Source organism: Chelonia mydas, chromosome 14 (genome assembly GCF_015237465.2).
Source record: "Chelonia mydas isolate rCheMyd1 chromosome 14, rCheMyd1.pri.v2, whole genome shotgun sequence".
Classification (NCBI taxonomy): Eukaryota; Metazoa; Chordata; order Testudines; family Cheloniidae; genus Chelonia; species Chelonia mydas.
In genome coordinates this window covers 44147473-44158504 of record NC_051254.2, presented here as the reverse complement: position 1 = coordinate 44158504, position 11032 = coordinate 44147473, and the positions used below count along the sequence as shown (strand labels likewise).

Below are 11032 nucleotides of genomic sequence, written 5' to 3'. Positions count from 1 at the left end.
ACAGGCTGGGAGCAGCAGCAGCCCCAGGCCCGTGAGTGGATACCAAGGGGTAGGGGGCACAGAGGGCCAGGTGCCATCAGTTTGTGCATCACCTCTTTATTTCAAACAGCAAAAAACTTAAATACAGCTCCCGCCCCCCAGCCCCAAGGATCCACCTTCCCCCACCGGCTCATGCCTTAGCCGTCCCCTTGCCCTGGGCTCGCTGATACTCCTGCTGCAGCCGGGCCAGCACCTCCCGCTGCTGTTCCGCCTTCTTCTCAGACTCCTGCATCTGCAGCTCATAGCGCTTGCTGTCGGGGGGAAGGGGAGAGTGAGATGGGCCTGGAACCCTCCCCACAGCCCTGAAAACAAGAGAGGCCCCCGAGCTCAGGCCCCTATCTGCCATGGGGCTAGATTGGGGCCAGTGACCCCTAGAGGGGAAGGGCCCATTCCTCATCCTGTGAGCCAGCCAGTGCCCTTGCGGGGCAGGGAGCCAGCCCACCACACAGGAAACCCCCCCCCTTCCCCACACACATACATCTCTCCAGTGATATAGTCCAGCCGCTTGCTGACAGTGGCTTTAGCCTCGTCCATGTCCTGTTTCACCAACACGGGCCCAATCAGCTTGTAGACAGTGTTGGTCACATCCAGCAGCCCCAGTTCCTGTGGGAGAGCAGAACAAGGGGAGGTGAGGGGTGGGGAAGGGAGGGAGAGTACAGAGTTGGGGGGCAGGGTGCACTCACCTCCTTGACAATGTTGTTCTCAGTCAACTGTGCCTCCAGTTTCTGCCGTGCCGCCATGGACTTGCTGAGATCTGAGGGGCACACAGAGGGACCCCATGAGCTCCAGGGCTGCAGCCCCATAGGGGCACCAGAGACCTCTGCCCACATCACAGCCCCCCAGAAATCAACCTGCTGTCTCTTATATTGCAGCACTGGTGAATAACCCCCAGGGGTCTGCAGGAGGAGGAGACCCAGCTTCCCTCTGCCCGCAGTGGGGCTCTGCAGGCCAGTGGCTGGGGGTCTCTGGGCCAGTGCTCAGGGTACAGGCAGAAGGGTCAGGTGGCAGGGGAGCTCTCCCCACTGGGATCAGAGCCCTCAGCCTGTCAAGCCAGCTCCTTCCCCAGCCTGTGTATTCGCATTAGGAGTAACTGGGGGAAAGAGAGTAGAAGGGGGGCTCCGGGATGTGGGGGGTGGGAACGTGGAGGGTGCAATGAAAGGCCCCAGTGGGGGGGGAGGAAATCTGAGGAACAGGGGTCAGTTTGTTTGTCCAGGGGGTTGGGGGGAGCAGGGACCCTGGGAGGAGGTCAATGGGCTACAGGAACCCCAGAGGGTGGAAAGGGGGGGAGGTGGACTGTGGAAGGGGACAGGGCACTGGGGAAGAGGAGGTGCAGCAGATCGAGGGGGGTGGCAGAAGGATTATGGGGTTAGGCAGGTTAGGAGGCAGGGTGCAGGGAGGTTGGGCCATGGAGGAGGGTGATGGGGAGGAGGTGCGGGGATGGATTATAGGGCGCAGTAGGCTACAGGCAAGTTATTGGGCGTGGGGTGGGGTGCAGGGTCCCCAGAGGCAGGGGATGGGGGAGTATGGGGCACAGGTGGGTTAGGGGAAGGCAGTGGGGCAGGGCCCAAGATGGCAGTGGGTTATGGACAGGAATTAGTGGGGAGGTGATGGGGGAAGGGGATGCCTGGGGTTATGGGGCGGTAGGGGAGGCCTGGGGGGAGAGGAAGGGGCCGGGGCCTATGGGGCAGCGGGAGAGGGTGATGGGGGAAGGGGAAGGGGGGGATGGGGCAGCGGTAGGGGAGGCCTGGGGGGACAGGAAGGGGCCGGGGCGGGTTATGGGGCGGCAGGGGGGGAGGGTTGGGGGGTGATGGGGCGGTGGGGGGAGGGGGAGGGTTGGGGGGGGCGGCACCTTTCTGCAGCTGCTGGTATTTCTCCAGCTCGCCCTGCAGCTTCTTCTGGATCAGGTCCGCCATGAGGGTCCGGTCGGGTCCGGTCCGCCTGCGGGGGGAGGGGGTTAGAGCGGGGGGGGGCACACGGTCCCTCCGGAGCCCCCCCCCCCCCACCCGACCAGCACTTACCGCTCCCCGCTGCTCCGGCGCTGAGCCGAGCCCCGCCCCGCAACGTGCGTGCGACCTCTCGACCCGGCTTCCGGTAGAGTCCACTTCCGCCGGTGGCCGCGGTGCACCATGGGATTTGTAGTCCGGCCTCTGAGTCCCTCCGCTTCCTCCCCCGCGAGATCAGGACCAATTCGAGGGCGCAGGTCCCGGCCCTCCTGGGTTGGGGAAGGGCAGACGGGACAGAGAGACTCGCCTTCCACTTCCGCCCGATTCCAATATGGCCGCCGGCTGGGGGCCTTGAAGGGCAGCTCACTTCCGCCTCTTTCCAAGATGGCCGCGGGCTCGTGCAGATTAAGCCACTTCCGCCTTTTTCCAATATGGCGGCATCGCTAGCCGGGGGGAATGCGCCAATTTCCGCCCTGTTCCAAGATGGCGGCCACCTGTGCCTGAAATGGGAAGGAAGCTACTTCCGCTCCGTTCAAAGATGGCGGCGCCTGGTTCAGGTCGGGAAGTTAGTAACCTGCCTGGGCCCATGTAATTAAAGCCTGAAGCCCCCCAGGCCCAGAGCAGGAGCACGGGAGACATGAGATTCACATGTAACCCACACGGCGTTAGTGACATCGCACCCGGCATCCCAGCGCGTCGCCGACACGGCGTTAATGACATCACACCCGGCATCACAGGTCGTTGCCGACACGGCATTAGTGACATCACACCCGGCGTCAGAGCGCGTCGCCAACATGGCGTTAATGACATCACACCCGGCATCACAGGTCGTCACCGACACGGCGTTAGTGACATCACACCCGGCGTCAGAGCGTGTCGCCGACATGGCGTTAATGACATCACACTCAGCGTGAAAGCGTGTCGCTGACACGGCGTTAGTGACATCACTCCCGGCGTCAGAGCGCGTCGCCGACACGGCGTTAGTGACATCACACCCGGCATCACAGGTCGTCGCCGACACGGCGTTAATGACATCACACCTGGTGTCCCAGCGTGTCGCCGACACGGCATGAATGACATCACACCCGGGATCATAGGTCGTCAACAACACGGCGTTAATGATGTCATAGCTTGTGCAGTACCGTGGGGCTAATTAATGTTATCCCAGCTACGTCCTGGGATGAGGTGGTTAATCCCCTGGGGGCTAAATGCTTCCCCCCTACTCCCTGATTCTGGGGGGTCCCTGAGTCCTGTCTCCAGACCCCAGCAAGCACAGCCCCTGGGCGGTCCCAGACATGAGCTCTTGTTTGGTCTGTCCCGCACCGCCCAGGGGAATGGTTCAAATCACAGTCCATGTTTGGGCATTTTCTAGCGGACCAGCAGGTGCATCTGCCGTAACCTGCCTGCCCCACCCCAGCCCGCCAAGTGAGCGGAGCTGCCAAGCCCTGCCCTGAGGCCTCAGAGGCAGGGGATGGGGGAGTATGGGGCACAGGTGGGTTAGGGGAAGGCAGTGGGACAGGGCCTGGGGAGCAGGAGAGCCCCACAGGGAGGTGCTGAGTGACAGGCCACAGGCAGGAGCGACACTCGAGTGAGAGGCCACAGGTACCCCCTCCCACGACCCCCCATGCCTCTGCACCTCCCCCACTGCACCCCTCTCTGCCCTGCCCCCCCGGCAGTGGCCTCTATTTGGCCACTTGAACTGTGGGATTCCTCGGTGCCGGGGGTGCTCCCACGGGTGGGGGGGCAGAGGGCCCTTGAGGGTTTTCTCCTTCCTCACACACATCAAGCAGGGATGGTGCTGGTCCTGCTCCCTGGGCTGCCCCACCCCTGGGGTCACTGGCAGCGCTGCTCTCATGGTGAGGGGCTGGGTGGGGGGGCACCTGGCCATGTCCTGGGTGCTGGGGGGCGCTCAGTGTGCTGAGCCTGCCGGATATGCTGGGAAGCAGCTGCTTTGGGGGCCCCCAAATTTCACCCTCCATCCAGGGGGCAGGCACCCTAGACAGCCAGCCTCCTGCCTCTTACACATTCCCGGGGAGGGGCAAGCAAGGGCCGGCCTGGGCCAGAGGCACAGCCTTTGCCTTGCAGTTTAAGTCCCGTGTTCCTGGGACACCCAGCACCTGAGGCGGGCTCCTCCCAGGGCCATGTCCCCAGCGGGACGGCGTGCAAGAGTCAGCCGTGACTAGCACCGCGCTGAGCCGTACGTGTAGGGAAAACAAGGGCACGGCTGCCAGCAAAGATCCCCGTGAGCGTGAGGAAGACTAGAGGAGACAGGTGGTTACACATAAAATCAACACGCGCTTTCCAGAGGCCACACGTCACAACCAGGTCAGTGCTGCCTTGGGCCCCGACCTGCTCGAGCCCCGGCCCCTCTTGCAGAGCCCGGGTTAGCCGGCTGTCCGAGGAGGTCTGTCTCGGCAGCGCGCGCCTGTCTTCATGAATGCAACCGCAGCGGCTGTGTGCGGGGTGCGGGGGTGTCTTTACCTCCTGGATGTGCCCCCACAGGTAATGGTCTGTGCACACAGCCAGCATCCCCCTCACCCCCCCCGGGGCTTGTGTTTTCCCGGTGACAGTGTGTGTAACGGGGAGTCCTGCCAGCGAGCGAGGCCAGCTCTTGTCAGAAAGGAAACCTGGTTTTGCCCATGGCGGGCGCCTCCCACGTGCATTCAGACGTGGGTTTCACGGTACACACGCCCAGCTCCTTGCACGGGGGCTGTACACACCTTTCACAAGCTAACCCTGACCCGTGTGACCCCCAGCGCTCACTGGAGGCCTCTCCTGGAAACACCAGACCCCGGCGCTGTCTCTCTACCGGCTTCCCGGTCAGCGCCCCACAGAGCAACAGTGGGGGGGGGGGGGGGGGAGAACTGGGGGGGGGTGCCGGGGGGGGGTGATGGGAGAACTGGAGGGGGGGAGACGGGGGGATGGGAGAACTGGGGGGGGGGCTGGAGGGTGGGTACGGGGGGGGGGACGTGCCAGTGGGGGAAGGGAGAACTGGGGGGTAGGGGGCTGGTGGGTGGGTGCCGGAGGGGGGGAGATACCGGGGCGGGGGGGAAGGGAGAACTGGGGAGCGGGCAGCAGCGGCTGCAGCGGGGGGGGAGGGAGATGCCGCGGGGGGGAGGGGTCTGGCGGGCGAGCAGCAACGGCCGGGGCGGGGATGGGAGAACTGGGCCGGGGGGGCTGGAGGGTGGGTACGGGGGGGGGGCGGACATTCCGGAGGGGAGGGGGTCTGGCGGGCGAGCAGCAACGGCGGGGGGGGGGGGAGGCCGGGGCGGGGATGGGAGAACTGGGCCGGGGGGCTGGAGGGTGGGTACGGGGGGGGGGGACATGCCGGGGGGGAGGGGTCTGGCGGGCGAGCAGGCGCGGGGGGGGAGGCGCACGGACGCCGCACGGAGCGGGGCGGGGCCGGGAGGTGAGTGCGGCTCCCCGGGCCCCCTCCCCCTGCCCCCCCCCGCATCCCCCCCCAATACCTGCCCCCTCGCGCGTCCCCCGCCGCGGCCCCCTGGGGCCCTGCCCCCTTCCCCTCCGCGTCCCCCCAGTTCCTGCCCCGTTACCCCCCCTCCGCCTACCCCCCCGGCTCCTGCCCCCTCTTCCCACAGCCCCTGCTACGCCCCCTTTCCTTTCGTGTCCCCCCGGCTCCTGCCCCCTTCCCCTCCCTCGCCGCGTCCCCCTGGCTCCTGCCCCCCTCCCCGTCCCCCTCTGGCCCCTGACCCCTTTCTGCTGCTTACACCTCCCCATCCACTGTGCTCCCAGCCCCCCCCCCCCCCCCCCGTGCCTCTGTCTGGCCTTCTCCCTCCATCCACTGCCCCTCCCCCCCGGAACAAGGCCGGTAGCTGTGGGCAGGGTAGTGGGGGGGCTCATACTGGGGGGGGCTGCAGGGGCACTGGGGGGCTGTTCTGTGTGATCCCCCATCTCTCTCTCTCTTGCAGGCGACCTCCATCACCTGCTGACCCGCCCTCACCCCGTATGGCCCCCCGGCTCTGCCCCCACCGCTGCCCCCCTGCCTGGGTGCGGCGGGGGCTGCTGACAGGGCTGGGGGGACTGGCGCTTGTGAGCCTCATGCTTGGGGGCACAGGGGAGGAGCTGCTATCGTGGTCACTGGCCCCCTTCCTGGGGGGCAGGGGGGGTTTCCTGCACGCAGACCCCCCCTTGCCTGGCCCTGACTCCTTCCTGCTGCCCAACGTGGACGCCTGCAGGCCCCGGGCCCCCTTCCTGCTGGTGCTGGTGGCCAGCGCGCCGGGGCACACGGCCCAGCGCCAGGCGGTGCGTGCCAGCTGGGGGGGCGCCCGCTGGGCCGGGGGGTACCCGGTGCGGACGCTCTTCGCCCTGGGGGCACCGGGCTCGGGCGAGGAGCAGGCCCGGCTGGAGGAGGAGTCCCAGCGCCACGGAGACCTGGTCCAGGGCCGCTTTGCCGACACCTACGCCAACCTGACCCTCAAGACCATGATGCTGCTGGGCTGGGCGGCCGCCCACTGCCCCGGCGCCGCCTTTGTGGTGAAAGTCGATGACGACGTCTTCCTCAACCTGCCTGCCCTGGCCCGCCACCTGGGGGCGCTGCCCAGCCCTCGCCAGCTCTACCTGGGCCGGGTCCACTGGCGGGTGCAGCCCAACCGCGACCCCAGCAACCGGCACCACGTCCCGGCCTCCGCCTACCCGGCTCGGGCCTTCCCCCCCTACTGCAGCGGCACGGCCTACGTGCTGTCCAGCGACGCTGCCCTGTGGGTGCTGGGGGCCGCCCCCCACGTGCCTCCCGTGCCTCTGGAGGACGTCTACGTGGGGCTGTGCGCTCGCTGGGCTGGCTTGGCCCCCACCCACACGGCCCGCATGGCTGGATCCACCCACTACCCCATGGACCCCTGCTGCTATGGGGAGGTGCTGTTCAGTGTGCACCAGGTGGGCCCTCAGGCGCTGGAGGCAGCCTGGGCTATGGCAGGGGGAGAAGGGAGATCCTGTACCCCACTGCACAGGGGGTTGGGGGTGCTGAGGTGCAAGGTGCTAGCTCTGCTGGAGGGGCTGTGAGGGGCAGGGGGGCTGGGAGCCAGGACTCCTGGGTTCTATCCTCAGCTCTGGGAGGGGAGTGGGTTCTAGTCCAGTGGTTCTCAATCAGAGGCACGTGTACCCTTGGGGTATGCCAAGGTCCAGGGGGTGCATTGACGCAGCTAGAGATTTGCCTAATTTTACAGCAGGCTACACAACAAGCACTAGTCCAGTCAGTACAAACTAAAATTTCATACAGACAATGACTTCTTTATACTGCTCGTGTGCTATACACTGAAATGCAAACACAAGATTTATATTCCAATCAATTTCTGTTATAATTGTATGGTGACACTGAGAAAGTAGCGATTTGTCAGTCATAGTGGCTGACACAATTTTTATGGCTGAGCTAGTAAGCAAGTCGATTTTAAGTGAAACTTGGGGGTACGCAAGGCAAATCACACTCTAAAAGGGGTACAGTAGTCTGGAAAGGTTGAGAGCCAGGGCCCTAAGTGGGGCAGGGGCGCGCTGGGAGCCAGGACTCCTGGGTTCTAATGCCAGCTGTTAGTGCAGTGATGCTCAGTGGATGGCCTGGGGCCAAATGTGACCCGGCAGCTCACCTTAAAAAAATGTTTGTAACTAAATTCATTACCAGCGATGTGCTGCCTATGGCTTCCTTCGCAAGTAACGCCCTGGAGCTTAGGTTCTCCAATAGCGTCGGCTACGACTGAGTTGGGACGCCGCCTGTTTTATCATTGGTGATGTAAACGGAGCCGGAAACGAATGCGAGTGGGGGAGTAAACGTCGCAAAGTCGACAGCGAAAACCAAGCTTTCAACCCAAGCTGCACAGTGGATTTTCTCTTTGTTATGCCGTCGCATTTAAATGCAAAGCCTTGGTGTTTCCTCTACCAAACCACTGGATCTGTCTGTAAGGTCGCCTCGGGGAGGCGCCACTTTGACTCAAAGCACAGTCACTTCCACGCGGCCTGGCCTCCTCATGGTGCTGCAAAATGTGACAAAATTGAAAACCTGAAGTCTTCGTGTCACACCTGAAATGTTCTCACGAGATCAGCAACTGTACAGGGGAAAGCAACAGCTGCCTCGCGTTGGAGAACGTGGGCACTAGCTAAAAGGAAAAGGCCTTTCCTGGATACCGAGCTCGTGAAGGAGTGCACATTGGAAATGCTGGAGGAGCTCTTTGCCAGGGATAAAAACAAAGGTGACATTGTGACCCGTGTGACGCAGGTTCCCCTGTCCGATTCCATGGCAGTGCAAAGAGTGGCTGATGTTTGTAATTTATGTGGATTGTCTGTCAACACTGCTTTCTGATTTAAAAACGCCAAACACACGTCTCCTGCAGTGGACGAATCATTTAAGTTACACTCCCCAGCTAGTGCTGTTTGTTAGATTTTATGATGGTGAAATTTTCAAGGTAGAATTTTTATGCTTAATACTATTAGAAACCTACCCCACACGAAGGAGCCATCCTCTGTCGCCCATTCCCAGCTTCTGGCAAACAGGAGACACCAATCCTGCACGTCTGCTCAACTTCTAGCTTGCAACATTGTTTTTATAAAACTGTTTTAGGAAACATTTCAGCCAAATTCAGTGACCTGCTGCAGCATGACATTCGCTGGTTAAGCAGTGGGATTCATGATACAGGTGTTGTGCGCTTCAAAAAGAAATAGAATTCCTTTCAAACCACAAGAACAACAAGGCTTGCAAGTTCCTGGAATTTATGAATTATGTCACAAGTAGCTTTTCTGTGCGATATTACTGGTCACTTGAATTTCTTCAGCTTGCAGTTCCACGGTCATGCAAGCAGTGTCAGGGATCTGTTTGAAAAAGTGTGTGCCTTTCAGAGGAGTCTTGAAAATTTTCAGGCAGACTTCGCAGGAAAGCAGTTGCACTTTCCCACATTACGTGGTGTTGTTACAGATGAAACCTCGATGAAAACGCTGCAAGAATTCCTGAACAATCTGATCAAAAATTTTAAAATGGGATCTGAGAACTTTAAAATTCCCAAGGATTTGATTTGATTTGTTTTCTCTGCTGATGGCCCTTGCCCTTCTGAAGCAAAGAACTCTCTTGATTCAATCAACGAAGGGGCCTTTCTATTAGAAATTGTAAGGCTCAAGAGCTCAGATGTCTTGAAGGCAAAATCCAGAGAAGCGGGACATTGCAAGTTCTGGACTCAGTCTGCTGACCAGTTTCAGAATAGCCAGCATCTGGCTTTTAACTGTGTTCGGACCAACGTACCTCTACGAAGCTGGGTTTTCTGCCATGAACACTATAAAAACCCAATATCGCCATCACCTGAGGGACGAGCATCTTCATATGTGCATGGGCCTTGGCCAGACCACTTACAACCCACTCATCACGTTTGGTGCTGTCACCTCTCCCACTAGCGAGTGCCACAAACACAGGTAATAATGTTGAGTTATAAACTGTGTTAAAAGAGAGAATCACTAATACTTTCCTTGCCTCTCGTTGGAGGGGCTTTATTTATTGGCAGCTGAAGTGTTTTTTGTCAGACATCTGTACCAATGGGCTGCCTTGTGTCATAACATTCTCAGATTGGCCCGTGGGTAGCTCTCATTGAATATCACTGAGCTAGTGGGTTACAGTTTGGTCGGGGGGGAACCAGAACTCCTAGTGCATTGGGACAGTCAGGGTCAGTCTGTGTAGGGCTCAGCCCAACAGGGGCCCTGATCTCGGTCAGGGTCTGGGCAGCGCCTGGCCCAATGGTGGGGGTAGGCTTGCTCTCACTCATGGGTCTGTGCCACGCCCAGTGAGGGCTGTCAAGCTTTACCTGTAAGGGGTTAAGAAGCTCAAATAACCTGTTTCAGAGTAACAGCCGTGTTAGTCTGTATTCGCAAAAAGAAAAGGAGTACTTGTGGCACCTTAGAGACTAACCAATTTATTTGAGCATAAGCTTTCGTGAGCTACAGCTCACTTCATCGGATGCACCCGATGAAGTGAGCTGTAGCTCACGAAAGCTTATGCTCAAATAAATTGGTTAGTCTCTAAGGTGCCACAAGTACTCCTTTTCTTTTTTCAAATAACCTGGTTGGCACCTGACCAGAAGGACCAATAAGGAAAGCAGATACTTTCAAATGTGTGTGTGTGTGTGTGGGGAGGTGTTGTTTGTGCTCTTTTTTTGTTCCCCCTCTGGACGGAGAGAGAAACCAAGCAGGGACAACATCTCCTGAAAATATATCTGGAATAATCCATCTAAAAATTACAGAAATTGGAAGTGAGCCAAGGAAATGCATTAGGTTATCTTTTGTTTTAGCTTGTGAATTTTCCCTATGCTAAGAGGTAGTTTTATTTCTGTTTTTGTAACTAAAGCTGAGTCCAGAAGGAGTCCTCTGTGTTTTAAATCTTTTTATTACCCTGTAAAGTTACCTTCCATCCTGATTTTGCAGGTGTGATTCTTTTACTTTTTTCTTTATAATAAAAGTCCTTCTTTTAAGAACATGATTGATTTTAGTGCCCTAAAGATAAAGGGTTTGGGCTGTGCTCACACTGCAGACCAGTTGGTTGGTAGATTATTCTCAAGCTTCCCCAGGAAAAGGGGTGAAGGGGCTTGGGGGAATAGGGACTCCAAGTGACCCTTTCCTGAATTTTTGTGTAAATCACGTGGTTGCGGCAGCGATACCATCCAAGGACGAGGGAAGGAATTTGTGCCTTGGGGAACTTTTTAACCTAAGATGGTAGAATATAAGATTAGGGGGTCTTTCAGGTGAGTCCCCACCTCTGTACCCCAGAGTTCAGAGTGGGGAGGAAACCCTGACAAGGGCCCCGTGCTGCACCCAGCTCTGGGGAGGCACCGGCACATAGACTGGACGGGATGGGATGTGGTGGTGGGCACAGACTCTGTAATTAGTGTGTGGGCGGGAACAGGAACCCCCCTTTCCCTCAAGGAGCTGGTACCTGCTCCTTGGGGTCCCTGGCAGCGGGTGGGGATGGCAGGCTGGGCAAGCCCTGACAGGTCTAACGCCTGCCAGTCCTCAGCACCAGAGAAACATCTCAGCCCTTTGGAACCCGTGCTCAGTTTGTGCCCTCAGCACAA

At 59.5% G+C, this 11032-nt stretch overlaps 2 protein-coding genes across 5 annotated transcripts; one reads left to right on the top strand and one right to left on the bottom strand.

Annotated features, from left to right (window-relative positions):
* Positions 1 to 80: 80 nt before the first annotated feature.
* Positions 81 to 2420, bottom strand: PFDN6 (prefoldin subunit 6). The gene is made up of 5 exons (XM_037913980.2): positions 2058 to 2420; positions 1889 to 1977; positions 723 to 793; positions 518 to 642; positions 81 to 290 (listed from the first exon to the last, which is right to left on the bottom strand). The coding sequence occupies exons 1-5, from the start codon at positions 2165 to 2167 to the stop codon at positions 170 to 172; spliced, it is 516 nt and encodes a 171-aa protein (XP_037769908.1). The 5' UTR covers positions 2168 to 2420; the 3' UTR covers positions 81 to 169.
* Positions 2421 to 3877: 1457 nt separating this feature from the next.
* Positions 3878 to 10437, top strand: B3GALT4 (beta-1,3-galactosyltransferase 4). Of its 4 annotated transcripts, none has more exons than XM_037913979.2 (2): positions 3878 to 4307; positions 5909 to 7644. In XM_037913979.2, the coding sequence occupies exon 2, from the start codon at positions 5946 to 5948 to the stop codon at positions 6996 to 6998; it is 1053 nt and encodes a 350-aa protein (XP_037769907.1). In that variant the 5' UTR covers positions 3878 to 4307; positions 5909 to 5945; the 3' UTR covers positions 6999 to 7644. The 4 variants fall into 4 exon arrangements, with proteins under 4 accessions (XP_037769907.1, XP_037769906.2, XP_043383591.1 ...); XM_037913978.2 differs by lacking the exon at positions 3878 to 4307 and adding an exon at positions 4666 to 4801 and having other exon boundaries at positions 5909 to 10437; XM_043527656.1 differs by lacking the exon at positions 3878 to 4307 and adding an exon at positions 5267 to 5285.
* The last annotated feature ends 595 nt before the right edge of the window (positions 10438 to 11032 follow it).

Coding starts and splice junctions, on each gene's coding strand:
- B3GALT4 (XM_037913978.2), top strand. CDS start 5,946: ATGGCCCCCCGGCTCTGCCCCCACCGCTGCCCCCCTGCCTGGGTGCGG.
- PFDN6 (XM_037913980.2), bottom strand. CDS start 2,167: ATGGTGCACCGCGGCCACCGGCGGAAGTGGACTCTACCGGAAGCCGGG. Junction 1,978..2,057: donor CGCCGGAGCAGCGGGGAGCG/GTAAGTGCTGGT, acceptor CTCCCCCCGCAG/GCGGACCGGACCCGACCGGA. Junction 291..517: donor GACTATATCACTGGAGAGAT/GTATGTGTGTGG, acceptor TCCCCCCGACAG/CAAGCGCTATGAGCTGCAGA.